At 44.8% G+C, this 27,921-nt stretch overlaps 1 protein-coding gene across 1 annotated transcript in view; it reads left to right on the top strand.

The window, feature by feature from the left end:
• TLN2 (talin 2) overlaps positions 1 to 27,921 on the top strand; it is a 428,326-nt gene that overhangs the window by 236,973 nt on the left and 163,432 nt on the right. Inside the window, exons 5-11 of the mRNA XM_081089528.1 lie at positions 3,380 to 3,551; positions 5,285 to 5,382; positions 6,602 to 6,731; positions 8,472 to 8,624; positions 10,569 to 10,711; positions 12,313 to 12,440; positions 27,770 to 27,833. Of these exons, the coding sequence (XP_080945654.1) occupies positions 3,410 to 3,551; positions 5,285 to 5,382; positions 6,602 to 6,731; positions 8,472 to 8,624; positions 10,569 to 10,711; positions 12,313 to 12,440; positions 27,770 to 27,833 (858 nt within the window). The 5' untranslated portion in view covers positions 3,380 to 3,409. The remainder of the gene's footprint in view (positions 1 to 3,379; positions 3,552 to 5,284; positions 5,383 to 6,601; positions 6,732 to 8,471; positions 8,625 to 10,568; positions 10,712 to 12,312; positions 12,441 to 27,769; positions 27,834 to 27,921) is intronic.

Raw genomic sequence — 27,921 nt, 5'->3', positions numbered from 1 at the left:
CCAATTTCATTGTTACAAATTGAACATAATTAAAGCATAGTGATTCATCACAAAAACAATATGTAATTATATATGTGTTTTCCAATGGTCTTAGGCGACCCCTTTGGGGGTCGAATGACCCTTTCACAGGGGTTGCCTAAGACCATCGGAAAACACATATATAATTACATATTGTTTTTGTGATTAATCACTATGCTTTCATTATGTTCAATTTGTAACAATGAAAATACATCCTGCATATCAGATATTTACATTACGATTCATAACAGTAGCAAAATTACAGTTACGAAGTAGCAACAAAAATAATTTTACGGTTGGGGGTCACCACAGCATGAGGAACTGTATTGAAGGGTCGTGGCATTCGGAAGGTTGAGAACCACTGCTCTAGATGATCTTTCTAGTCCCAAAGATTTAAATACAGTAGCCCTCCCTATTATGTCCCCTGCTTTGTATCTGACTCTCCTCCACCTTTCCACTGAATAATCCCAGGCAAACTCATCAGAGACTTGTCACCCCAAACCTGTGCATCCGGCAGCTTCCCCCACTTCAGTCAATGGCTTCTTCACTTTTCCAGTTGTGTGGGATAGAGATTTTCCTTCACTGTTGTATTTTTTATGTTTCTCCTTTTCCCTTTTGCTTCCCAACTCTCTGGCTTCTCTCCCATGTTTCCCAGCCTCTCTGCTGCAGTCTCCTTGCTGCTTCCGTCTGCTCTCTGCTTCTGCATTCGCCCCCGTCTCCTTGCTCCCCTGTGTGTCTTTGCTTCCTCGGAGCGCCGGTGTTTACTGTCCTGCTGTGGCTTCACGTCATGGGCTCTGTCTGTCCCTTTGATTGAATCCATCTCCCTGCGTGGCAGCAGGGACCATTCATTTACTCTTCAGAAAGCCTAATTATTAGCCTGGGAGGAGCAGCCTTCATGCAGGGACACTTACACTACTTCCCATTCCCAGGGCGTGGAAGACACTAATCATCCCATCCTCTCTGGTGCATCCCATAAGTTGCATCCATGACAACATCGAGTCTGTGGCCTTCCCCACTGAATCTTACCACCCTCTGTGCTCATAGAGCTCAGTGGTTCATGAAACCCCACATTGTCACCAGCCCCAGGCGACAGATTATCCCATGGCGTGATCTACATTACAGGAAATTTGTCTGTTTCTAGAGTTTAAATTTTGTTTTCCCAACTTGGGGAGTTGGTTGGTTAAATGTGCCTGCACAGAGAGAGTTGGATAGAGCCTTCTATATTTGGCTTTAAAAGTGCTTGATTTTATAGATGAAAAATCATAAGGTATTTTGAACTTCTCTGCTGTGTCCACACTCTAGTCACTGCCCAGGCAGTGGTAATTAATTCAGTTTGGGGCAGATTCCCACTGAACACTGCTGTTGTTGGTTGGGAAGTATATCTTAACATTTCTCAAGTAATAAATATTGTCACATTTTCACAGACAGAACTTACTGAGTGTAAATAGAGGTCAGAATGACTTTAGAGTCGGATGGCCTCAATGGTTGCTTCATGCGAGTGTTTCTGTCTAAAAATGTCCTCTGTATCCAAATGATTTTAGTCACCTGCTGCCAGGAAGCTGGCAATCAATCTAGCCTGCTAAGCAGTGACCCCAGAGGCACCCATTTTCTAGTCTCGCTGGTCAGCCTGTTGTCCTCTCTGTGTGTTAGCCATCTCACTGCTTCTTAGCACTTGCATTCTTTAAAAAAAAAAATATATATATATATATATATATATATATATATATATATATATATATATAGTTTCAGAGAGGAAGGGAGAGGGAAAGAGAGATAGAAACATCAATGATGAGAGAGAATCATTGATTGGCTGTTGCACGCCCCCTACTGGGGCATGTGAGGCATGTGCCCTTGACCAGAATTGGACCCGGGACCCTTCAGTCCATAGGCCGATGCTTTATCCACTGAGCCAAACCAGCTAAGGCGCACTTGCATTCTTAAGTGGGAAGGAGACATACAGGATGCTCTGGGGTACAGCTTACTACCCAAGGATTGTCTAATAAAAGACAAAATAGTGTGAGCTTAAAATTCCCATGGACTTAGGTTATTCGCCCCACTCTAGTTCTAATAGCTGCTAACTATAAAGCGCCTGTGTTGCTGGCCAGGATGGCAGCTGGGTTCTCAGGTGCAGGGAAGAGGCTGGCTTGGGAGGCGGGTAAGTTTCTGGCCACAGAAGAGAGCAGGTAGCCAGCATAAACCAGAAGCCACTGACTCAAAGTAAATGCACTAATGCGTTGGATTTAAATTTTGAAAAGAAATCATTTATGCATTATTTCAAACCTAGCCTAAACCTGTTTGTTTTTTAAAGCCATTGAACTGGATGAGAAGCAAAAGATCCCAATAGTTTGTCTAAATGAAATAATTGAATTGGCATTTTCTTCACTTTGAGACCCCTGAAGAGGGTGCAGCTGTTAGCTATGCTGGGTGTTTAAAATGGGCCGTTCTGGCCTCATTAGTGATGGCTGTTTATTAGTCTGGCATTGGTGTTCCCCTCAGGATTCAGTTCTTCCATGAATTATGCAGGGCTGATACCACTGTAGCTACCTTATCTGGGGGGAATTGAGGCAGAGTGGCCAAAATGCCTTGCTCAGATTTATAGTCTCTGGGGATGTGGTTGGGCCTGGAAGCCTGGTACGTGGTTTGGTGGAACTCTTTTGCCATCAGGAACATTCGTGACAGCATTGGTGCTTCGTCCTCTGTCCCCAGGAGCTGGTGGTCAGGGAGCCGGCACTGAGGCTGCCTCCAGGGGCATCTTCAGGAGACAGGGGTGCATGCCCAAGGCTCTCTGCCTCGCACCTGAGGGGCAGTCACCTGGGAAACGCCACTCCCAGTGAAACCCCAAGTAGGGAGCAGCCTGAGAGAAGGAGGCTTGGTGACTCCTGAGTTCTTTCCTCTCAAGGGACTCCAGTGGCCACACTGTCAACCCCAAAACTCTACGCTGCTCTTATTTTAAAGTTTTTCAAAAAATCTAGTTTTTAATTTGTGTTTTTACTCACAAGATTCTCGTTAGCTGTTTTATTCTCCTGAAGCTGAGTCAGTCTAGTGATTTTATTTTTAAAGCTGATTCAGAGTCTAGTGCAGCCATGGGCAAACTACAGCCCGCGGGCCGGCCCGTTTGAAATGAATAAAACTAAAATAAAAAAAGACCGTACCCTTTTATGTAATGATGCTTACTTTGAATTTATATTAATTCACACAAACACTCCATCCATGCTTTTGTTCCGGCCCTCCGGTCCAGTTTAAGAACCCATTGTGGCCCTCGAGTCAAAAAGTTTGCCCACCCCTGGTAGTGTGTGTTTTTTTCCCCCTCCAGACGAACAATCGTCATGAGCATCAGGGTTTGTCTCTTTGTGTTTTCCAGACATTCTAAGTGAGAGTCTTCGGATCACCTATGAAGATGGTGGCCCTGTCCTTAAAGATCTGTGTCCGCCACTGCAACGTGGTGAAGACCATGCAGTTCGAGCCGTCCACCGCCGTGTACGACGCGTGTCGGTTCATCCGGGAGCGGGTGCCGGAGGCGCAAACTGGCCAAGGTAGCCGCGGGTGACTCACTGGTTTCCTGAAGCGTGTTTGTGTGATCTTCACTTACAGTGAAAGAAACGGGGGCTCGGGATGGTAAACATGCCCACCAGTGTCTGCGTTGCCAATGAAGTGTCTTCCTCGCCTGGACACTGCTTGCTTCCCGTGCGAGGCTTCTGATGACAGTGACCACATCTGCCGCTGAGCGATGCCATCCTCTTGGCCCATAGATCAGCATCGTGCTAGGCAGTGTGCAAGCCCCTCTGACACACCATCTCATTAGCCTCTAACGTACCAGGGTAGCTGCTGGTTTTGTAGATCCTGAGCCCTGTTTCGGGTGCATGAGGACCTCCCATACAGCAGCTTGACAAGCCCGGAACCGCCAGCAGGACCCTGGGCCGCCTTATCTATGCAGTACTTCGAAGGGGCTTATACATTTTATCTCGAACCTTTATTAAGGGGGCGGGGGGCTTTATGAATTTTATCTGAAACAGTTTTTTAAAAGGGCATTTGTTTTATATGTTTTGTTTAGTGTTTCGTTAAACCACTGACCCCCATTAATCTGAATTTAAACAAAAGCCGCTCATACAGTTTTTCTGTTTCCCTTTATCTTCTCTCTACATTTCCTTCCTTTACTTAGTGATTATTGGCCTGACACTTGAGAAACTGGGACTACTCCCAGTTTGATAGACCTTTAGTCTGAAAGCGGTGTAAGACTTTTCTTAACTATTGGAAGCATAAAACTCAAACACAACAAGGATAATTACAGGTAGAATGGGTCTCCTTCAAGAGACCTGTTTCTTACAAAACTGCTGACCTTTAGGCCGAAAGCATCATTTAAATTATTCAAAGCCTCTGTTATTCCTAGGTTACCCAGAAATAAAAGTTGCTTACTTCCCCAGCCTTCCTTCCAGATCTAGTTCAGTCATTTCTGGTGTCTTCACTTCGCAGCTGCTGTTTTCCTCCAGGTGCCCTACCCGTGGGCTGGGCTGCCTTGCAGCTCGGGAAGAAGAAACCTTTGAAGACCTTGAAGCTGTTTTGCTGAGAAACAGCAGGCGCCCCGCCTCCCCCGGGTCCCTGGGGTTTCCTGGAATCACATTAAGAAAAAAACACGTCCTTAGACAGGAAATGCGACTGCTTCCCTCCGCCACCCTTTGTACTTCCGGGTCACTTTAGGGGATTTCTATGGAGAACATGGACTTTAATTTTCCAACCTTTTCATAATTTGGTGACATGAGCGCAGAGGCTCCACTTCACAGGGAGCCCTGCTTACCTTTCATCACACGCGTTGGTGGGACGGAGGGACTATTCAAGTGCAATGGTTCCCCGGGCCCTTCTGTGCCCGAGTGGCGCTGGGCTTAGATGGTCACATCTGCATTTCTCCCTGCCTGTCCTGTCATCCTTCACGCGTCCTTGGCCTGGTTTTTCGAACAAGTATAAGAAACAAAGCCACATTCGGTTAGAAGGACATTTGGACTGCTTTGTCCTTGACAGTTTCTCAGTTCTAACCTAAGTACTGCCCACTGGTGGTCAGCAACATCAGCCTTGTCGGAGGGGGCTGGTTTTGCAGCTCAGTTCTCATTCCTCCTCATCTGCTTCAGTCCCAGTGGCTGCTTGTGGTGTCAAAACGAAACATTTCCCTGTCGAAGGAGAAGACTCGCGTTCTAGCCCAGTCAGCAGACGGGCGGTGTCAGTGATGGCTTCATCGTCGCTTTCTCTCCCATTTTTCTTTCTGTTAACCTTCCAGCGTCTGACTATGGGCTGTTTCTCTCTGATGAAGACCCCAGGAAAGGAATCTGGCTGGAAGCGGGCAGAACACTGGACTACTACATGCTGCGAAATGGGGTAGGCTGCTGATCTTGTGTTTCTTTTTTTCATCGCTTTGTCCTCAGCCTTCCATGGAAGCCAATATAATTATGCTTGAAAGAAAAGGAGAGACCCAACAATTGATTTTGATTCAAGGACATCTTATTAGTAGTCTTGATGCAGTGTACTTCATAAGGGCTGTCCAGGTAGTGATAGAAAATACCAGCAGTCCAAGTTCTTGAAAATCCACAGAGTAATGAAAGCAACTTGGGGTTAGTATTTAAAACTGTTTCTACGTGCCCTTGTTGGACTTGGTAGTTATGAAAGAAGACACAGCATTTTCCTGTGAGTATGTAGGAAGTATTCCCTGGTGAGTGGTGATAGAAAGTAATGATGGATTAGAGGAAAAATAAAAACATAATACTGACGGTAGCCAGGGATTGAATATTAATTGGTGTTTTACTCTGGTAAAAGAAAGCTCATATTGGATGTAAGTTTAATAACTATTCATAAAAGTAGCAACAAAAATAGTTGTGGTATGGAAGGGGAAAGAACTAATGAGTCAAAAAAATCAATATTCTGTTTAGCCGAATCTTCGAGATGCTGGGTTTTGGTCTATGAAATGCACATATCTGATTGGTCAGTATTCCATGAGACAAGAGTGAAGTCTGTTTGCCAATTCACACTTCCCTCCAGTATTTTTAAGACGTGTGGTAAAAAAAGAAGTCTCTATTTAAAAATAACTCGCAAAGGTATTACCCATATTTGGCCTTGGCATTACAATGAAAACCAGTTCTACTGTGATACACCACGACTGTGAAGAATCATGGGGGTATTATTTATGGGCTCCCTGACACGGAAATTAAACATTGCTTATAACTGAATAAGAGGTACTTGGAGACGCACACTGCTGTCTTTTTAAAGGCAGGCAGGAATTTCCCTCTGCTGATTCTCGTTAGAGCAGAGCATCCCCAGCCTGTCAGGAGGGCATATGCTGCTTCCACTTTACAGAGGTTAGTTTTCACTAATTATGAGCTAATCAGTGTATTCTTTGGGTACAGTTGCACCATCAGGTTTTTAAGAAATCTTGATGAAAGCAATTATTTAGCCTGGGCATTTCTGTTTTAGTGGCGAAAATATGAACACTTTGAAGGAAGAAATCAGAGCGTGCTTGGGAAAGTTCATTTTTTAAAGAAAGTGTCCACGTCCATTATCTTGTCCCACATGCAGTATGACCTGTTTGTGTGGTTTGTCCTAGGATATCTTGGAATACAAAAAGAAACAGAGGCCTCAGAAAATCCGGATGCTGGATGGGGCTGTGAAGACGGTGATGGTGGACGACTCCAAGACGGTCGGGGAGCTCCTGGTGACTATTTGCAGCAGGATAGGTGAGTATGCACCTGCCTCGATTCCCGTTTTTGTTTTGTGTGAATCACATGCCTCTACTCCCCCCCCCCCCACCCCAATTCGTTGCTGAGACCATCTTGAGTGTGTCCTAACGCACTGATGTCTGCCATTCCCAAGAGAGTCTGATTATTCTCTCAATTTGCAAACTCACTAACTGGTCTATAAACATTTGAACTCTCCTACTAAGTCAAAATTGAGAGCTTTTATTTCCCTTTCAAAAAAAAAAAAGGAATTTTTGCCTGGCTGGTGTGGCTCAGTGGTTGAGCATTGACCTAAGAACCAGGAGGTCATGGTTCGATTCCAGGTCAGGGCACATGGGTTTCAGGCTCAATCCCCAGTAGGGGAAATGCAGAAGGCAGCCAATTGATGATTCTTTGTCATCATTGATGTTTCTATCTCTCTCTCCCTCACCCTTCCTCCCTGAAATCAATAAAAACATTCAAAAAAAGATAAGGAATTTTAAAATCCTAGATAATAAAAACCTAATATGCTAAGTGTCAGGTTGTCTGGGCAGCCGTTCAACCAATCAAAGCATAATATGCTAATGATATGCTAAGGCCGCTCAACTGCTCCCTATGATGTATACTGACCACCAGGGAGCAGACAGTTGACTGGTCAGTCAGTTGCTATGATGTGCACTGACCACCATGGCGCAGACGCTCCAACCAGTAGGTTAGCTTGCTGCTGGTGTCTGGCCTATCAGGACTGAGCCAAACGGGCCAGACATGCCCTGGAGCCCTCCCGTGGTCCCTCCTTGGCTGACCAACCTCCTGCGTCCCTCCCTGGCCCCAATTGTGCACCGGTGGGGTCCCTCAGCCTGACCTGTGCCCTCTCACAATCCGGGACCCTTTTGGGAATGTTGGAGAGCCGGTTTCAGCCCAATCCTGCAGGCCAGGCCAGGGGACCCCACTGGTGCACGAATTCGTGCACTGGGCCTCTAGTAGAAAATAATGTTTCTGAAGTCATATGATTCAGTCTCTCACCACTGTTGGGCATTCTCTTATCTCTATAAAGACTCCTGGGGACAGCCTATATATAATTGGTTGTTACAGAGCTTTTCTTCTCATAGCTTCTGTTTATCTCTTCAGAGAACAACTCTGTTTCCTTTCTACATGGAGCCCTTCACATATTTGAAGAAAGTAACCTGGCCTGTCTTTGTTTCCTCTGGATTCAAAGGAAGCCCGGTTCCTTCAGCCCCTTCTTGTTTGACATTGTCTTGCCTTGTTCTGCATGATCTCTACTTGTTTCTTTTTAAAAAAAATATATTTTATTGATTTTTCACAGAGAGGAAGGGAGAGGAATAGAGAGTTGGAAACATTGATGAGAGAGAAACATTGATCAGCTGCCTCCTACACACCCCCTACTGGGGATGTGCTCACAACCAAGGTACATGCCCTTAGTCGGAATCGAACCTGGGACCATTCAGTCCACAGGCCGACGCTCCATCCACTGAGCCAAACCGGTTAGGGCTCTCCTTGTTTCTTAAAAACAAGACAGGAGAATGGAACATGACATTATGAGTGTAACTTAACTACCTGGACATACTTCATTTAGCCAGAGTTATTTGATATGTGCTCCATGGGTGGTCCCGACCCTCACCTGGGCTAACACTTCTTTCTGTCCTTTGCCACCAGGCACTCCTTGGGTAGGACAGGACTCACACTGATAAGGGCGATTGCGGTGTGGAACCACTGATCATATAACCTAACTTATATTTTTAGGAATAACAAACTATGAAGAATACTCTTTAATCCAAGAAACAATCGAAGAAAAGAAAGAGGAAGGGACGGGGACGCTAAAAAAAGACAGGACGCTGTTACGAGACGAGAGGAAAATGGAGAAGCTGAAGGCTAAACTCCACACGGATGACGACTGTAAGTGTCTGGGGGGAGGGGAGGCAGGCACATGGGTTTGCCACGCCGCCCCCTCCCATCATCTGTATGACCCAGGGCAGGTATTTGTGTCTTTTTTTTTTTTCTTTCTGTTTTTTATTTCATCTGTAAATATTTTGGTCTGTGTCACTAACATATTGAGACACTTAAGAAAAAGTAGCTGAAATGCCATTTCACATCTAAAAAGGTAATCTCTCAATATCAAATAGACAAATCATGTCTACATTTCTCCATTGTCTTTAAAATTTCTTTTTCCAACAGTGTTTGAACTGTGGTCCAAATTATGTTGAATGATACACTGCTTGCCTCTTTTAGTGTCGAGAACTTCCCTACATCTTTTAGATTTTTCATCTTCAAATTTTTAGGGGCAAGACACCATCTTGTTACTTGTATAGAGTTTCGTGTAATCTGGATTTTGTTGGTTGCATACCCATGGTGTCATTTAATATGTTCTTCCATCCCCTTTAATTCCTGAGATCTGCAGGCTGGATTAGATTCATGTGTATGTGTATTTTAAAAAATACAGTCTTCTTCCTATGTGATGTTGTGCACATTAAGTCCTCATTTAACATCATCGATAGGCTCTGCGACATTCAGCAAAATGACATATAATGAAACCAATTTTACCAGAGACCAGTTGATATAAACAAGGTTTCAGCTCCTACAGCATCTCATCAACATTATAGCAAAATGACGTTATTCAAGGACCTGCTGTACTTCCCATCAGGAACTTGTATCTGGTTGTCCCCTTTTTTTGTGATGTTAACAGCCACTCATGACAACTGCCTGGATACATTATTTCCTTGGGGGTTACAAAATGGTAATGTAATTTTGTCACAGGAAAATAATTTCGTATGGCCACACTGTTAATATTTGGAAAAGCCATTTGTATACTCCATGTGTCCCCAAAAGGTCTGTGCTGTGTGCACTGGCTCCCTGACACCTCCCCCCGCCAGGGGATCTTACTTCATGTGCAGGCCACTTAGACCTTCTCAGCCTCTCTCTTCCATTGTTCTTGCTCTTGCTGCTGCATTGGGAAGATGTCATCATTGTCTTTATGTTTATTGATCCTCAGTGGGACTTTCATTTCCTCTGACCCTTTCTCCTTTCGCTTTTTTTCTACCTTATTTGATTTCCAGTTGCATACTTCTTTCCCAGGGAGACCTTCATAGACAAATCCCAAGGATTTTTATAATGTGCATGATACTCTCCTAGGTACTATGGGAGATGAGGTCAACCCAACACATTCCCTGTGCAAAGGTTGCGTATAATCTAGTGAGGCTTGTAATACATATTTACTCACAATGTACGTGTGGAGCCCCGGGAGGACTGTGGGAATGAGAGCTGTGGGGAGAGTAGAGGCCTACGCACCTTGACATCAGCTGTGTGCTTTCTGACTGAGTGAGATTCAAGCTGGGCCATGGGCAGGGTTCTTCCACCCCCTGCTACCGTAGTGTCCCCTCCCCCCAACTACTTTCATTTTCCTCCTTTTTTTCTATTTAGGGTTGGAGGTAATTCTTATGCTCAAAGCTTATAAATTATTTCACCTGATGAGACAGAAGTATCCACTCCGACTTAAAGGAAAATGCTAACTGGGTTGTCTTGGCATAAAGCATTGATTTCGTTATTCCTTTTAACCCCCAGAAGGAAGGGGCATATTATAAATTCATTGTGGGGCTTTAACTAAGTTTCAGAATGGCTTGGAATGTTCTCTCATTTCCTTTCACTGTGTCATATGGTACATGAGGGCATATGTGAAATTATTTGCAAAGTTAGAACACACAGTTCTAATGTAAGAAGTAACTGTACCTGAATGTCAGCATTGTAGAAATCTGGGCTGTATTATGCTGCTGTCTTGATAAATCCCCTACACCCAGAGGAGGAATAGACACGGCTCTTTTATCTGTGGTGCTGTGTGTGTTGCAGTGAATTGGCTGGATCACAGCCGGACATTCAGAGAACAAGGAGTCGATGAGAACGAAACGTTGCTGCTTAGACGGAAGTTCTTTTACTCGGATCAGAACGTGGACTCGAGAGACCCGGTGCAGCTGAACCTGCTCTATGTTCAGGTACCTCTCCCTCTGGTTCTCAGACCTGGGGGCCGGTGAGGGTTCAGGGAGGTGCTGGCTGGGGCTGGGATTGGGGCTGCGTGGGAGCTGGCTCTGGCTTCTGTCATGTGCGTGCATGCCGTTCCAGGGGCGTGGCTCCTGGGCTCCTCACACGTGTGTGGTTGTGGTGCAGGCTGGTGTTTGACATGAGCTGCTGGCCATCCAGAAGAGGGCCTTTATGCGGCCTCCCAGACTGGGACCTGGGGGCTGCTACTGTCTCTCTCTGCCTGGCTTCAGGGCCCTTAGCTAGCTCACCACTTCAAATGCACTAAAGCTGGCTTAGCTAACATCTTAGAATACAAGCACAAATTGGTCAGAAAATCAGTGCTTCTCATTAACTGAGCAAAATTCTCTCAATAACCTTTTTTGCTTTACTATTAACTAATTATTTAAGCTCAAACAAGTCCTTGAACTTATCAGAGTTGCGGGTCCCCAATGCGTAAGATGTGGGCTTCGCACTAGACCGTCCCCGAGGTTTCTTCTGGCTCAAGGAAAGCATCCACCTGTCCCCCAGTCTCACTTCTTCTATTCTTTCCTTTCCTCCTCCCCTCTCCCCACATATGTGCCCACAGAAAAAGTCGAGCCGCAGCGTCCCCTGTGTATGTAAATAAAGTTTTATTAAAACACAGCTCATTTGTTAACATATTACACATCGGTAAATCCCTCATGCATTATTGTTTGCGTGTTGTCCGTGGCTGCTCTCGTGCTCCAGGGAAGAATTCAGTAGTTCTGACAGAGACAGCGGGCCCACCTGACCTGACTATCTGCCCTTTTACAGGAAAAGTTTGCTGATCCTTTAGTTAATGGATGGAAGGAGGGTATGGAAGGAGAGTTAGGAGGAAAGAGGCTGGAAGGAGGGAAGGAAGAAAGGTAGGGCAATAAGATGGCTCAGAGCCGTAGGTTAGCATGTCCATCCGAGAGGGAAAGAAAGAAAGAAGAGAAAGAAAGAAAATAAATAGTAACAGCAGGGATGGGTCAAGAAGTGAGAGAAGAACTTCAGACACAGTGAGTTCCTCATTCTAAGACTGTGCGTTTGCTTTATCATTTCCCCTAAATATCTGCAGCAGTGAGTTCCTGTGTCTGACTGTCTCTCTCCTCATTCCTCCTTTTATATCTTGGGATGGGGTTTGGGTTGATTTTTACCTCTAGGTAATTTTTCTGTTCCTTTTATGATTTAGGGTTATAGAAAGTATATTGTATCCCCCACCCCCCCACCCCTGTCCCCCCATGGATGTGGTCATTTCACAAGGATTACTCTTTGCTTCTATTGTTCATGACCCACTTCTGCCTTCCTAGAATATACTCAAGCTTTAGTTTTCATATACAGGGCACTGCTGAGGCTGCCCATCTGTAGGCAATTTGGGGCAAAGACTTGTTTTCTTATTGCCTTACTCCTGCTGTGCTGCAGTCACCACCGTGTCCTGGATGCATCGTTGTGGGTCGGCGGGCACATTTCCCCTTGCTGCACAGAGTGGGTGCGTCCAGGTGCAGGAACCTGTCAGCAGGCAGAAGGTGTCGTCCCCCCAAGCTCCTGATGCTTTTTGCTTCCTCTTGTGTTGCAGGCTCGGGATGATATCCTGAATGGCTCCCACCCTGTCTCCTTCGAGAAAGCCTGTGAGTTTGGTGGATTTCAAGCCCAGATACAATTTGGACCTCATGTGGAGCATAAACACAAACCGGGATTCCTAGAGTAAATGATCTTTTGGTTTTCTTTTTTCTTATCATTACTTATTTTTGAGGTAGCTACGTAAAATACGTACCGTAGTTTCAGTCATTTGTGAGATTGTTGGCTTTTACTCAGTTGAGTGTATGATCAAACTCAACCTTGGGGAAAGCAGGTGGCCTGGAAATTCAGTGTTGGGATGACTGAAGGTTACCTGCTCCCAGTTCAGGCAGCCCGTGAGTTCCTCTAGACCAGTGGTTGGCAAACCGCAGCTCGCGAGCCACATGCGGCTCTTTGGCCCCTTGAGTGTGGCTCTTCCACAAAATACCATGTGCGGGCGCACACGTACAGTACGATTAAAACTTCGTGGCCCATGCGCAGAAGTCGGTTTTCGGCCTGGGCGAGTCTCTTTTGAAGAAGTGGCATTAGAAGAAGTGGGGGGTGTCGGTTGGTTGGGCGACAGGAGACGCAGTGTGGGGGAGGCGCGCGATTCATGCAGGAGTTGGGGATGGGAGAGTTGGAAGGGGTCGACCTCAGCAAACATGCCTCAATCAGATTGAGGACGTTTTTAGCAAAGGCCAGCTTAGGAGTACCCTAATCAAGTTAATAACAATGTACCTACCTATATAGTTTAAGTTTAAAAAATTTGGCTCTCAAAAGAAATTTCAATTGTTGTCCTGTTGATATTTGGCTCTGTTGACTAATGAGTTTGCCAACCACTGATCTTGACCATAGAATATGGAACCCCCCACCGAGCTATCTCATCTGGCCTGTCCTAGCATTCCTCTGAGTTCAGTCACTCACTTCCTCCATCTTCTGAAACCTCTGCCCATTAGAGAATTTCTTCTTCATGTAGGGCCAAATTTTGTCATTTTTAACTTTTTTGTTAAGATTCCTATATGAGAACACAGAGCATAAATGACAGAATTTCACATTCTTTATAACAATCTTGCAAATTCTTTGTTGCTCTGAAAGGATGATGTGAAACACTTCTCCACTCTTTTCACCCATCAGGTCTTTGGTGTTCTTTTATAAAATGACTAGAGGCCTGGTGCACAAATTTGTGCACTGGTAGGGTCCAGCTGGCCCCAGCTGGGGTGGGGGGTAATCTGGGGCAGGGCCGGCCGGGGAGAGGGGCTGTGGGCGGTTTGCCAGCTGCCCTGCCTCCGATCGGGGGGGGGGGGGGCCCGCTGGGGGTCAGGGCAGGTGAGGCAAGGGGCCACAGGCATTCTGGTTGTTCAGCCGTTCAGTCTATTTGCATATTACCCTTTTATTATATAGGATGGGGTGTTTTTTTCTGGCTTGGAGATTGAAGAAAAAGCTAACCCCACAGATCCATCCTGGTCTCATAGATCATGGGCGTTAGGGTTGGTTTTCTAGAAATACTCAGGAGGACAGGCCCAGCCTCACATTGGCTGCTGTTTGTCTGATGTGATCTTCTCTCCTGTTTTGATCTGGGCTTCTCCAAGGGCTTTGTATGTGTCTTCCTCTGGTAAAGTTCCTTTCCTTCATCACCCTCGCGCCTTTTCCATTTCTCTTCTGCTTCCTCCTAGGACAGATGAAACATTTGGCTGAACCAAAATGAAATCACTTCCGAGAGTGATCAATATCATGAGGTTACCTAAAATGCAACTTGTAGACTCTGGGAGTGGGGACCTGATGCTATGCTGACGGGGGCAGGGCAGGGGGAGCGGGGTCAGATTTCCTGCAGGATGTGCCAACGTGAGATGTGCTGAGCAGGTCATCCATTGTACTGTGTCCAAGTGTAGGGAGCCGAGAGGATAACATAAATGCTTATTTGGCCTTGTCCCCACTTTCACCTTGGTGGGAAGTAATGGGGTTCAGCATATGCCCTATCTACATAGTAAGAAGAAAACATGACTGTTCTCCTGGTGGCAGACCATGCCTGGCCAACATGCTATTTGGTCTAAACAACTCTTCCCTTGGGTTAATGGGTCCCAGGGAGCTTTTCCAAAGTGATGTTGTCCTACAATATACTGAATGGTGACCTTGAGAATGGCTTTGAGGAGGTCCTGTTACTTCTTCTATTCTACATTCACCAAACGAGTCATATGGCCAAGTGTTCCTCAGGGCCCATTTGTACCCAGTCCGTCTGGCTTCCTTCCTGCAGCAGCCGCGGGAAGCTTGCCTTTCTCTCTGTTCTGACACCCAGACGCCTTATGAAAGACCACGTGTACACCACCTTTCAGAAGTTTCCTATTCCCACATTCTCGCCTCACATCTGGCTCCTCAGATACATGTGAATTGTGAAGTCTCCTCAGACACTGTGGATTGTGGCCACAGACATGGATAAGCACCAAGAACTCATCAGGCCCTGGAGGAAACAACATCCATCTTTTGTTTCTGTTTCTTTGAGTGACTGATGAAGAACAGGAGACAATGGAGAAAAAATAATTATTTTTCTGTATATCCATTTCTTTACTTTTTAATTTATTTTTTATTGTTGGCAGTATTACAGATGTCCCCTTCACCCAGCCCCCACCCCATCCCAGGCTTTCACCACATTATTGTCTGTGTCCATGGGGCTATGCATATATGCATATAAGTTCTTTGGTTAATCTCTTTCAGTCTTCTCCTCAACCCCCATCCCCTCTGAGATCTGTGAGTGCGTTGCATGCATCCATGCCTCTGGACCTATTTTGTTCATCAGTTTATTTTGTTCATTAGATTCCACATAGAAGTCGAATCATGTGAAATTTGTCCTTCTCTGGCTCATTGCACTTAGCATAATAATGTCCAGGTCCATTCATGGTGTTGCAAAGGGTAAGAGATCCTTCTTTTTCACAGCTGCATAGTAATCTGTTGTGTAACTGTACCATTGCTTTTATATTCCATCATCTGATGGGCAGGTACTCGGGCTGTTTCCAGATCTTAGGTATTATAAACAATCCTGCTATGAACATAGGGGTGCATATATTCTTTCTGATTGTGTTTTGGGATTTACCAATCAGAAGTGGAATCGCTGGATCTAATGGCAGTTCCATTTTCAATTTTTTGAGGAAACTCCATACTGTTTTCCACACTAGTTGCACTGGTTTGCATTCCCACCAACAGTGTACTAGGGTTCCCTTTTTTCCCCACATCCTCGCCGACATTTGTCATTTGTTGATTTGTTGATGATAGCCATTCTTATTAGTGACATTGAGCATTTTTTTCTTATGTCTATTGGCCATCTGTATGTCCTCTTTGGAGAAGTGTCTATTCAGGTCCTTTGCCCATTTTTTAATTGGATTGCTTGTTTCCTTTTGTTGAGTTGTATGAGTTCTTTAAATATTTTGGAAATTAACCCCTTATCAGGTGTATCATTGCCAAATACGTTCTCCCATACAGTAGATTCCCTTTTAATTTTGATGATGGTTTCTTTTGCTGTGCAGAAGCTTTTCAGTTTGATGTAGCCCCCATTTGTTTATTGTTTTCCTTTGTTTCTCTTACCCTAGAAGATGTATTGGTGAAAATTCTGCTATGTGAGATGTCTGAGATAAAATTTTTAAATAAGATGTTTGCCCATTTTTGGTAGCCTGTGTGGCCCTGATGAGAAGGTGATCTTAAATGAAGCCATTCACTGGGTGCCTACAATGATGATGCTACCCCAGTCATTTCATTAATGCCTTTTCTCTAGAGTTTTGGGATGGCTAATTCCCAGGGCCCCATTGTGAATTTAGAAAGCAATGTATTTTATATGATGTATGTGGCAGAAGAGTCACAGAGAGGAAGCAGCCTGTTCAGCTGTATAGAGTTCTTTTCTACAAGTGGCTTTTGACTACTTACATTGGGCCCTATCATTTACAAAGGGAATCCTACTTTCAAAGTTGTCCCTGTCACTGGTCTCCCAATATGCAGCAAAATTAGGAAAGTACTCTAAAATGTGATTCCAAGGTCCTTTGGTTTTTCCCTGAGTGGCACTGGTTGTGCCAGCTATATCACAGTGAATGGTTTTGTACCGCTGACTGTTAGTGTGGGAATGACAAGCACAATTGGAGCATCAGTTTGCTCTCACAGTGTCTCCCTGCGACCTGTGGGCACATTGAATGTGGTATACTGACACTCCATTAAAGACGTCCCTTCTCGTAATACTCTGAAGGTAGCCAAAGTTAAGCAATTGTATTTAGTCAGTTTTCATACTTCTGAGTTTATAGTATGAAGCTCATGCCTCTAGTGGAATGTGTCTTCTTACTAAGATTCCAAATTAAAACAAGCTTATTATGCCTGGTGGCAATTATTTTCCCAAATGAATTTGATTTACTTTTTAATTAGACCAAATCTAGTCTAGGTAATGAAGCATTTTCACCCAATGTAGATGTTTCATTGTGTACATTGTTGTGCATACTGTGCAGGTAAAAGTTCCCGAGGATGTTCGTCTCCTTGTAATTAAAACAAAACAGCGAGACCGCATTTCCCTGATTGCATGTTGGATAGTCGGAGCCTCCTGGGGCCATGTGCCTGAGCTGTCCCTGGTGACTGTCTGGACCATGTTGGCCAGGCTTTAGATTTTTCCCCATTTGCTTTCCTATGTCCCATCTGCTTGAACAATTCAAAGTTTAAAACAGAAAAATAGCGAGAAGGTTGGACTTGTCACAGAGCCGGGTTGAAGACACAGCCAGGCTGAGATGTCACGCACAGAATGTCTGGACGAGGTACATTTAGCGAGTACATTTCTTTTAATTTTTGAAAATTTGTTTAGCATTTTTGCTCAAAGTCAACGGAATATGGACTTCTTTTTTTCTCCACAACTCCATGAAGTAGGTGTTATTATCCTTTTTCAATTAGCATCTAGGCAGGAAACAGAAACCATACTAATTATTTAAACCGAGAAAATGGAATGGAAAGAACTGTTAACCTGGTGCAAAGCTGATAACCAGTAATTGAACAGGAAAGAAGGGGGCTCTAAGGCATCCAGGAGTCTGCAACTACAGGAAGCAGCTAGCGCCTCTGGGGCTGGAGGAACCAAGGAAGAGCCTGGAAAGATTGAAACCTGGGAATATAGAGGAGCTATATGAGAGCCTTTCATACCTTTCTTCAGGCCCTTTAATGATTTCTGGACTCAATACCACCTTGGTGAAGGTGTTTATTAAGAATAATGAAAATCAGAGACGGAAAGATTTTCAGTTTTCATGGATTTAAGGATTATTGAATGTCCCCTGTCAGTTCTAGAGATGGAGAAAATAGGCATAAGAGAGATAGAAGCAAGACACAGAACCAGTGAGAGCTGGAAGCCACGAAACAGCCACTCTCCCAGATCCAGTCTGATGTGCTGTATCTCCGTGACAGTTTTCTTCCGTCACCTGCAGGATTCCAGAAAGGGACAGTCTGTGGGAGCATGAAGTATAACAACACACACACACCCATAACCACATGTATATTTCATGCTCTTCTTTGCTTTCAGCAAGCTTGCCACGTGGTGTTCTTCAACTCATGGAGGACTTCATTGTTGTGTTGTGCCAGGCATAGGGAAGGTAGAAGGAGGTACATACAAATTCTTTGCTGCCTTTGATACTGCAGTCTGGCAAATAAACATGTGAAATAAACATATGAAATGGCAACATGAAGCACATGCTCAGTTTGTAGCGGATTAAGGTTCCACTCTCACATTGATGTTTCTCTTTCTCTCCTCCTCTCTCTCAAAATCAATAAAAGTATATATTTTTAAATAAAGTAAATAAAGATAGAAGGACTAATTCACCAGGGTGGTATATTAATAATAAGCCCGCATGCACCTAACATTACCTTAAAGTACATGAAAGAAAAACAGTGTTACAAGGAGAATTTTCGACACACAATTTTATTGGAATAATTGAACACAACCTCCCTCAGGAGTGATAAGTAGAACAAGATCAAAAGAAAGAAAAGGTTTTAGTCAAGAGAAAGTAATGAAGTACAAATCACAGAATCAACAAAAAAGTTGCTTAGAATAAATTAACAAAATATGTGAAAATCTGGAAAGGTTGCTCAAGAGCAACAAAATAAGAAAAAAAGCAAAAATAAGCATTATTAGTAATGAAAACGGGGCAGATCTTAAAAAATTATACAAGTATAAAATGAAAACTTGAAGCAAAAAAAATTTAAAATCTAGACAAAATCGATAATTAGAAAGTCCAGATCTATAATCTTGAAATAGCCTTATCAGTTAAAATATAGCATTAAAAAACACACACACACACAACAAAAACTAGGCCCAGGTTATTTCAGAAAATATGGATATCTCAATACAACTATTAAAAACTTAACATGGACTAGTCAAGGCTCATGAATGACCAACACTGATTGGAGATACGTGGAGGACTATCCCAGTTTCTTACAAAGCTATAGTGATGAAAACACTATTATTGATGTAAGGTGGTATAGAAGTACTAAGGGTTGATAAACCTACCTTTGTTAAATTTAAAATATTGGAAGTTAAGAGTGAAGCTCCAGACTGGAAGAAGAAATTTGCATATTTGCAATGTACTCTACAAAGAACAAGTTAATATCCAGAAAATGATATTAAAAGGGAAAAAATCATCTAAGCAAAATATCACTCAGGGATAGCATTAGATTCCTTAGAGAAGAGGAAATTCAACTGACTTATAAAGTTATGGGAAAATAGCCTCATAAGTGACCCAGAATGCAAAATCAATAAGGATAGAGTTCATAACCCAGCAGGTGGGCACATGCTTAAATGTATGAAAACACCAAAGTACTTTACAGAAGAAACAAGACATTTCAGAATATGACTCTGTTGAATTTAAAAATACAAAGAGAAACAGAGGATATTGTTTATAGATACAAGGAGATGTCGGAACATAAAATATGCAGGGAAACTAACTTCAGGAAAGTGACTCCCATTAGGGGGAGAAAGAAGGATGGTATGGGACTTCAGCTAAATTTTTAATCTCTAATTCTTTAAAAACAGAGAGAGAGCAATCACAAAGCAAATATCATAACATGTTAACATGTTTTTGTCCTTGGTGATAGGTATATACATTATGAGGTGTATATTGTTCTCTATGGTTCAAAATGTTTCCACATTGAGCATTTCTTTAAAAAAGACCATTGTGATAGTCTTTGTGAGTGATGAAAACTTATATTCAACTGAGGTTGGATATCAAACATGTGGCAGAGGAAAAGTTAATGGGCATTGGAGGTCGGACAAAGAGGCTCCATGGCTCTGAGCGACAGGAGTAAATGGTCCAGGGGTCAGGTGCAGGCAGGTGGGTCACAGGCTGCGGAGGCCTGCCATCCTCGATTACCGTAGCCTCTCATTCTGTGTGCATGTTCTGCAGAAGTATTTTACTGAGAAAGCAAAGCGACCAAAGGTTTCGAATCTCTGCTGAGGAAGAATTCAGAGTGGACTTGTGAAAATTTCCCCTCAAACTCAAGGTAATTTTACTGTCAACAAGCAAAACTGTGGTACATCTACACGATGGAATACTATGCTGCTCTAAAAAGGAAGGAACTCTTACCATTTGCAATGTCATGGATGGAACTGGAGAGCATTATGCTAAGTGAAATAAGCCAGTCAATGAAGGAAAAATACCACATGATCTCACTCATTCATGGATAATAGAGACCATTATAAACTTTTGAACAATAATAGATACAGAGGCAGAGCTGCCTCAAACAGATTGTCAAACTGCAGCGGGAAGGCCGGGGAGGGTTGGGGGGCAGGAGGTAGGGGTGTAAGAGATCAACTTAAGGACTTGTATGCATGCATATAAGCATAACCAATGGACATAAGACACTGGGGGATAGGGGAGGCTAGGGGACAGTCTAGGGCGGGGGGATAAAATGGACACATATGTAATACCCTTTGTAATACTTTAAGCAATAAATAAAAAATAAAAAAATAAAAAAAAACAAAAAAAAAAACAAGCAAAGTTATTGACACGCTAGGACAGCGGTTCTCAACCTGTGGGTCTCGACTCCTTTGGGGTCGAACGACCCTTTCACAGGGGTCGCCTAAGACCATCCTGTATATCAGATATTTACATTACGATTCATAACAGTAGCAAAATTACAGTTATGAAGTAGCAACGAAAATAATTTTATGGTTGTGGGTCACCACAACATGAGGGACTGTATTAAAGGGTCGTGGCATTAGGAAGGTTAAGAACCACTGCACTAGGAGGTTTTCAGTAGGTTTTCCTCATGGCATATGTTCAAACACATATTTCTCCTTTGGAGTTGGCCTTCTGTGTGTTTTTGTCAGAATAATTTGACTACCAATTCTGTCTTCATACTCAGCCAGGAAGCAGGCATTTCTGCTTTTGTTCTTCACCGTCTCCGTCTCACCTCCTGTCCCTCACCCACTAGTTTCTTTATTCTTTGCTTCCATCCTGTGAGCTAGAGCTTCTGTCAGTTTGGGGAGGTGTGACCATTCGGTGGTCCTCCTAGCAGCAGCCTGCTACGCATGGTGCCTTCCTCCCTAAATGCTTTCAGATTCCAGAACTTTCAAACCAGGAACCTCTGAATGTACCCAGCCCGGAGCTATCTCTGCACCTCCAGGCACATTCCCTGCCTTACACTAAAGGCATTGGGACTGGTTCTGTGGGACTGAGATAGGGCCTCAAACCCTTTCCTGTGCTTCTCCCATGCCATCCTCTCTCTCTACTTCTTCTTCCCACCCTAAGTGTTTCCCAACTCAACCAAGGTTTCCTTCCACCTCTATCATCATGTCAGTTAACCGCCAGGATTTAGTAAATCACACAGACATTTTCATCTTTGAGTCTGGGTTCAAACCCAAGAGTGTCTGATTTCATCATCAGAGCCTTCAGCACACTGTGCTAGTGGTTCTCCACCTTTACTGCACATTGGAATCGTTTAGAGCAGTGGTCGCCAACCTTTTGGACCTCGCAGACCACCAGTGGTCCGTGGACCACCGCTTGGCAACCGCTGGTCTACGGGGCTTATTAAAACACACACTGCTGGGCCTCGCCACCAGAGCCTCTGATTCAGCGTGCTGCCCGTTCTGAGACCACATTTTGAGAACCTTATGTGATAGCAAATCTGGTGATTCAACATAAAGGTTGGTCTGAGGACTCCTGGGTGTCCCAGTGTCCTGTGGGTGACGCTGTCCCTGCGGCACCCTCTGCCTTCCGTCCTCTTCTTTTCTGCACCTTGTGCTGGGCAGACACTGCATGGCTGTGTGTGTGAGTGCTGATGTCCTCACTCCTCAGGGAGGAGGGGCAGCCATGGTTTTCGGTTCATGTAAATAATAACACTCCCAGGAAGGGATCCTGCCTTCTTTTCAGGTGATAAAACCAGCTTAGGGAGGTGGTGACGTGCCTGTGGTCATGCAGCTAAGTACATGGTGTCACCGCCAGGATAGGTGAGAAGCAGTTAATGTTGTGCTTCTATTCTAACTGCCAGACCAGAGGACGTTTTTAGGACACCTCTTTTGGAATTACTTGTAGAAGCAGCTTAAATTTTATACATGTAAGAAAATGAGGTGTCAGTGAACACCTAGATTTGAATCCAGACCTCACTCCCCCAAATGTGTTTATTAAATTCCTTGTCCCTTATTCAGTGGCTTTTGGGCATTGATTGTGTGTTTCTCTGATTTTATTTCTCTTTGTCTAAAGGTTCTGAAATATTGATCACGTGATAAGTCTTTTGACTCAGAGGTAGCTAGGAGGGACTGAGGTGTTGAGTGGCTAAGAGCCTGGTCTTTGGAGCCCACAGACCAGGCTTAAGTTGTTGGCTATGATTGTGGGAAAATTACTTAGTTTCACTGAGCCTTTTGTTCCTTGTATAAAGTGGGATATTTTCTTCCAAGGGCTTTGTCAGAATTCAGTTAATCTATTTGTACATGTAAAGCACCTGAAACAGTGTTTGGCTGTCAGTAAATGGCAGCTATTAATAGTGAAAACCCTCTATCAGAATTATTTAGACTGTTGGTTGGATAATCCAAAAAGTTAAAGTATGGAATCCAAGTTTCTTCTTTGTGAGGATTCTCCTGATTGGAGTTCTACATTGCCTTTCTTGTATGAATGGCATAATCTAGGAGAGAATTTAAAGACAATCATGGCCTGGCTGGTGTGGCTTAATTGGTTGAGCATCAACCTGTGCACCAAAGGGTTGCCAGTTCAATTCTCAATCAGGCCACATGCCTGGGGTTGCAAGTTCAATCCCTGGTTTGGGTGCATGCAGAAGGCAACTGATCAATGTTTTCTCTCACCTCTCTCCCCTTCCCCCCCCCCCCCACACACACACACACGCACACTCTCTAAGCATGTCCTCGGGTGGGGATTAAGAAAAGTAAAAAAATACATTTGTGAAGCAAAATGAAGACAATGTCTTCATGATTTTATAGTTATCTCACCTATATTCAATTTAATAACTTTTAAAAATATTTACTATAAGAAGCATTCATTAGCTCTCTTCTTGTACTATTTTAGCAGCTTATGGGCTATGTTGTGTTATTATATAGTCATATAATACATAGCAGCAGCAAGATTGGAGAGCAACTACAGCGGACTTGACCAGAGCAGAAGTGGGGGCTCATGAGAGCAGAATCTATTTACTGCAAACCTTCAACATTCAGGCATCTTAGAGAGCAAGAGGGGCATTGACCAGTCTGCCACCTTAGTGGAATGGAGGCTCTGTTATTATTACACCCAGAAAAGGCGATACTAAAAGGCTGGCAGTAGGGTTTAAAGGAGGTGTAAGGTCTAAACCAGTGGTTCTCAACCTTCCTAATGCCGCGACCCTTTAATACAGTTCCTCATGTTGTGGTGACCGCCAATTTCATTGTTACAAATTGAACATAATTAAAGCATAGTGATTAATCACAAAAACAATATGTAATTATATATGTGTTTTCCGATGGTCTTAGGCGACCCCTGTGAAAGGATTGTTCCACCCTCAAAGGGGTCGCGACCCACAGGTTGAGAACCACTGGTCTAAGCAACTTCCCCCCAACAGCTGCCCTTATGAGGTAGGAATGCCTAAGGAGGCAGTGGGAGGGGCTTCGCTTGTCCAGAGCTTGCTTAATTAGGAGAAAAATTTCCAATCAGGTTTGACAATCTAACCCGTTTTCTCAGCGAAGGCTGGCAGATTTCACTTGTGTGAATGTCCCAGATGCTTGGGAGCCTTCCAAACTCAGGTTTGGTAATGAAAACTGCTGAGCGGGACCTGCTGTACCGCCCCTGGCAGGCGGTGATGACGGGCTGCTGCTCCTTCCAGCTTCGTGCTGAATTCCTCGGGAAAATACACACCACACATGCTCACACACACTCACTTCACATTTTAAAATGCCTCGCAATAAACTCCCCCCAAAAGACTCTTGCAACATTTAGTGTAAGCAACTGGAAGTTGTTTTCGGTACCTACCAAAGCGTGAGAGATTCAGTACCTACTGATGAATGGGAGGGTTAGTTTGCAGAGTTTCAATTAAGGGCAGCTTGCTGCTGCACAGAATTTTCTTGCCATAAATGCCCAGCATATCCTATCCCTGCCTGGCCACTGGACACTACTGTCTGTTGTTCTTCTAGTAACAGTCATCGTCCTGACAGGTTCCCGTGGGGCTCTTTTTGTTAACCTCAGCCGGGTCTCCCTTTTTGATGGTATAGGAGCTGCTGTCCAGAGCCCCACAGCCCTGGGCCTACTCATGATACTGCATCATTGTCCTTGCAAGTGTCCTCCTGGGGAAAGCCTGCAACAGCTCTGTGCTCAGGTGGACCTGCTCTGGGTCTGGGAGGTCAAAGGCTCCCTGCTACTAACAAGTCCCGGGACCCCCGCTAAGTCACCTTACCCCTCTGTGAACTCAGCTTCCTCTTTTCTGACATGGATGACTTCCAGTTCTCTCAGCCATTCATTTCTGTCCACAAAGTTGCTTCATGATAGTCATCACATCCCAGGTGCTGCTTGGATATTTCTCAGGTCCTTCCAGCTGACTGACTTGGGGTCTCTTGACAGGGCCAGAGTGTTCTGCTGGTACTCAGGCCTAGATCCCTGAAATTCCAGGAAATGTACTTACAGCGTTTGTCTATAGGTAGTTTGAAAATTGAACAGGCATCATCACTATTCAAATCTTAATATAGCCAGAACCAGGCCCTGCCCTGACCCTCTCCAGAAACATTTGATACATTTGCTGGCTCAGGGCTAGAAGCAGCCATTTCTCAGAGGATGTCTGGTTTCTTTGAGTGGGGAGTGGTATTTGAAGGCCACCTAGCCAAGTTGCTGGGTGTTTATTGCCAGCAGGTTGTCCTTGCTCTTAGCCTCCTAAGAGGACACAACTAGAAAATAAATGTTTTTCAGAAAAAGAAAATGAATCCGATATGCCAGTCTTTATTTCCAATTCAAATGAAGGATTGCAGGGTTTTCATGGACACTTTTTGGCTTTATATTTTTATTTCTTTTATGCTGAAAATCTAGGTTACTAACAACTAAGGTAATTACTCATTTTATCTTAATTGTATACAACATGTTATATAATATCCTAATTTTTATAGAGTGTGCATATATATATAGAGAAGAGGGAGGGTGCTGTAAAATAATGGTGTCAGTGTTTGACAAGTCACTGTGGTTCGTTTCATCTTTAAGTATATCTCACTAGGGATGCATAGTGAAAAGACTGTTTTCAGTGTTACCTGAAATCATTTTTCTCTGTAGTAATGCTGTCAACTTGATATACTGTTAAGTTGATTTGTTTCCGTTTGCTCTAGATTTTTAGGTTGCTTTTTGCCCCTCTTTGCAATTTAATGTGATTCTAAAGTGAAAAAACAACAACTATGCTATAAGGAATATTTACAGAGGTTTATTTTTTATCCTTGTCCCCCTCTCCCTGTTTTTCCATTCTTTCTATAGAGAATCATTTTTATTAGTACTGGGAATATATTTCTATTGTTTTAAAAATACATATTAACAATATAAAATGAAAAATACATCCTGTCCTCCCCATCTTACAGAATAGCATACTGTACACTCTTGTACCCTTTACTATTCTATCTAATAAAGAGGGAATATGCAAATTGACCATTATACCATCACAAAAGATGGCGTTGCCCATAGCCACAAGATGGCGGTGCCCAGTCCCCTCAGCCTCGCCAGAGTCCCCCAGTCCTTTCAGCCCAGCGGGGGGGCGGGGGGGGGGGCACGACAGGTGCTTGGTGTGGCTGGACTCGCCATCAGCCCCCCAGCTGCCCAGGGCCGCCCAAGGCTCAGGTAACCAGGGCCGATGGAGGCTTGCGCTACTGGCAGTGGCAGCAGCAGAGGTGTGGTGGGGGCATCCCCTTCCTCTGGTCACCAGGTCACCTGCCACCCCTGAGGGCTCCCAGACTGTGAGAGGGGGCAGACCAGGCTGAGGGACCCCCCCCCCCCCTCCAGTGCATTAATTTTCATGCACCAGGCCTCTAGTCTATATATATAAAAAGCCAATGACTGTAATGGCCATAACAACCATAACAACTGGTTGCTATGACACCCACTGTGGCAAGTGAACCACCCAATCAGGGGGTGGGGCCAGCTGGCCAACCTTGCGGCCCCTCCCCTCTGCTGGCTTGCTGGGAGCCGGTCCATGCTTGCTGTTTCAAGGGACCTGGCATATATGGCATACTGTTCTTAATATGTTTGCTCACCTTCTTGGCACTATGTGTTTTAACCAAGGTCTCTGAGAAAGGTTGTTTCCCCAGGTAGGGATTTTCCCCTGAAGTTAGGGAGGGAATAAAACCTCTTAACTAAGTGCCAGGCGGGTAATTAATCACTTTAACTATGAACAATCATGCTTAAGCTACATAATCTTTACTCCCTGGAATGGAGATAAGAAACGCCCTAACCTTTGGAATAGAGATTGATAGAATTGGAATCAACAGGTATAAATACAGATGTAATAAGTCAGAACGGAGGAGAGACAGAACTCAGAGAGACAGAACCTAGGCACAGAACCTACACAGAATGTTCTCTAGAGACAGAAGAACTTCGCTGGAGAGAACATGGCAAAAGATCCTGGACAGAAACTGGCCTCAGAACCTCGAGACAGAACCTAGCGAGAGAACATGGCAAAAGATCCTGGACTGAACCTGACTACAGAAATTGGCAAGAGAACCTGACTAGAACCTGGTGACTGAACTTGGCTGGAGAACCTGGCTGGAGAACCTAGCAAGAGAACATGGACACAGAACCTGGCTGGAGATCCTAGCCAGAACTTCGCTGGAGATCCTAAGCAGAACCTCTCTGGAGATCGAGACCAGAACTTGGCTGGAGATCCTGGCTAGGCTGCTGATCAACTGAACGCTGCCTCCTTGTCATTCCTTCTTCGCCGACTCCGTCCACACCTTTGGGGACCCCTGGACCTGCTGGGGTTGGACCCTGGCACTGGCTTGCCCCTGATTGGACTCTTCCACTCCGGTCAGGAGTGGGGCCAGCCTGCTAAATGCCCCCTCCCTTCTCCCCCAGCCAGCCCTGCCCCATCAGCCCACCCCACCACAATAGTCCCACAGCCCCTCCCCCTGGCTGGGCCGCCCCTGATCGTACTCCCATTCCCAATAGGGGGCAGGGCCATCTGGCCAACCTCCCGCAGCCCCTCCCCTGCCCAGTTACCCCCCCACCCCCCCCACCCCAATCAGGGGCAGGGCTGGTTGGCCAACCATCCATGACCCCCCCCCTCCGCAGGCCACTGTCCCCTGATTGGTACCCCCCCCACCCCATTTGGGGGCAGGGCCAGCAGGCCCACTACCCACAGCCCCTCCCCATGGCCAGCTCCGCCCCCAATTGGCCCCCCAATCCCAATTGGGGGTGGGGCCTGCTAGCCAATTGCCCGAGGCTCCTTCCTCCAGCTGGCCTGGCCCTGATCGGCCCCCCGATCAGGGTGGGCCGGCCGGCCAACCTCCTGCCATCTCCTCCTCCCGACAGGCCCAGCCCCAGTCCGCCCCTATTTGGCCCAGGCTGGCTGGACCTCACCCATGCATAAATTTATGCACTGGGCCTCTATAATAATAAAAGCACAATATGCTAATTAGACCGGACATCCTTCTGGACGAAGCCGGGGTTGTGAGGGAAGCCCGGGTTCCCGGTGCTGGTGGCCGGAGGGAAGCCCAGGTCCCAGGTGCCAGAAGGAAGCTGGTGCCAGCCGCCAGGGGAAGGAAGGCCTATTCTGGCACGAATTTCATACATCAGGCCTCTAATTATATTATATCCTAGAAACTCTTTTCCAGTTACCTTTGTTAGCTTCACCCTTTTAATCAGTCTGGTTTTATATCTGTGTCCTATTAAGTGCATTGTGGGATGTGGCAGTTTGTTATTACTTATAACTAGAAAATACTGGGAAAGTTAGTGACTTCACTGTGAGTTTTCGAAAAGACTTTTCTTTCCTTCTCATCAAAGAACATAAATGCTGTACTTTTTCCCCTTCCTCTCTCGCAGTCTAAAGGAATTCCTGCCCAAAGAATACATCAAGCAGAGAGGAGCTGAAAAGAGAATATTTCAGGTACTGGGAATGTGAATTTATCATTCTTCTCACTCCCTACCCTCATGTATTAGTATGAGAAGGGCCTCCATACATGATCGATTTGTAC

This window comes from Myotis nattereri (genome assembly GCF_964212035.1).
Source record: "Myotis nattereri genome assembly, chromosome: 1".
Lineage (NCBI taxonomy): Eukaryota > Metazoa > Chordata > Mammalia > Chiroptera > Vespertilionidae > Myotis > Myotis nattereri.
The sequence above is the reverse complement of the archived record's forward strand: the minus strand, read 5'-3'. Positions and strand labels throughout refer to the sequence as shown.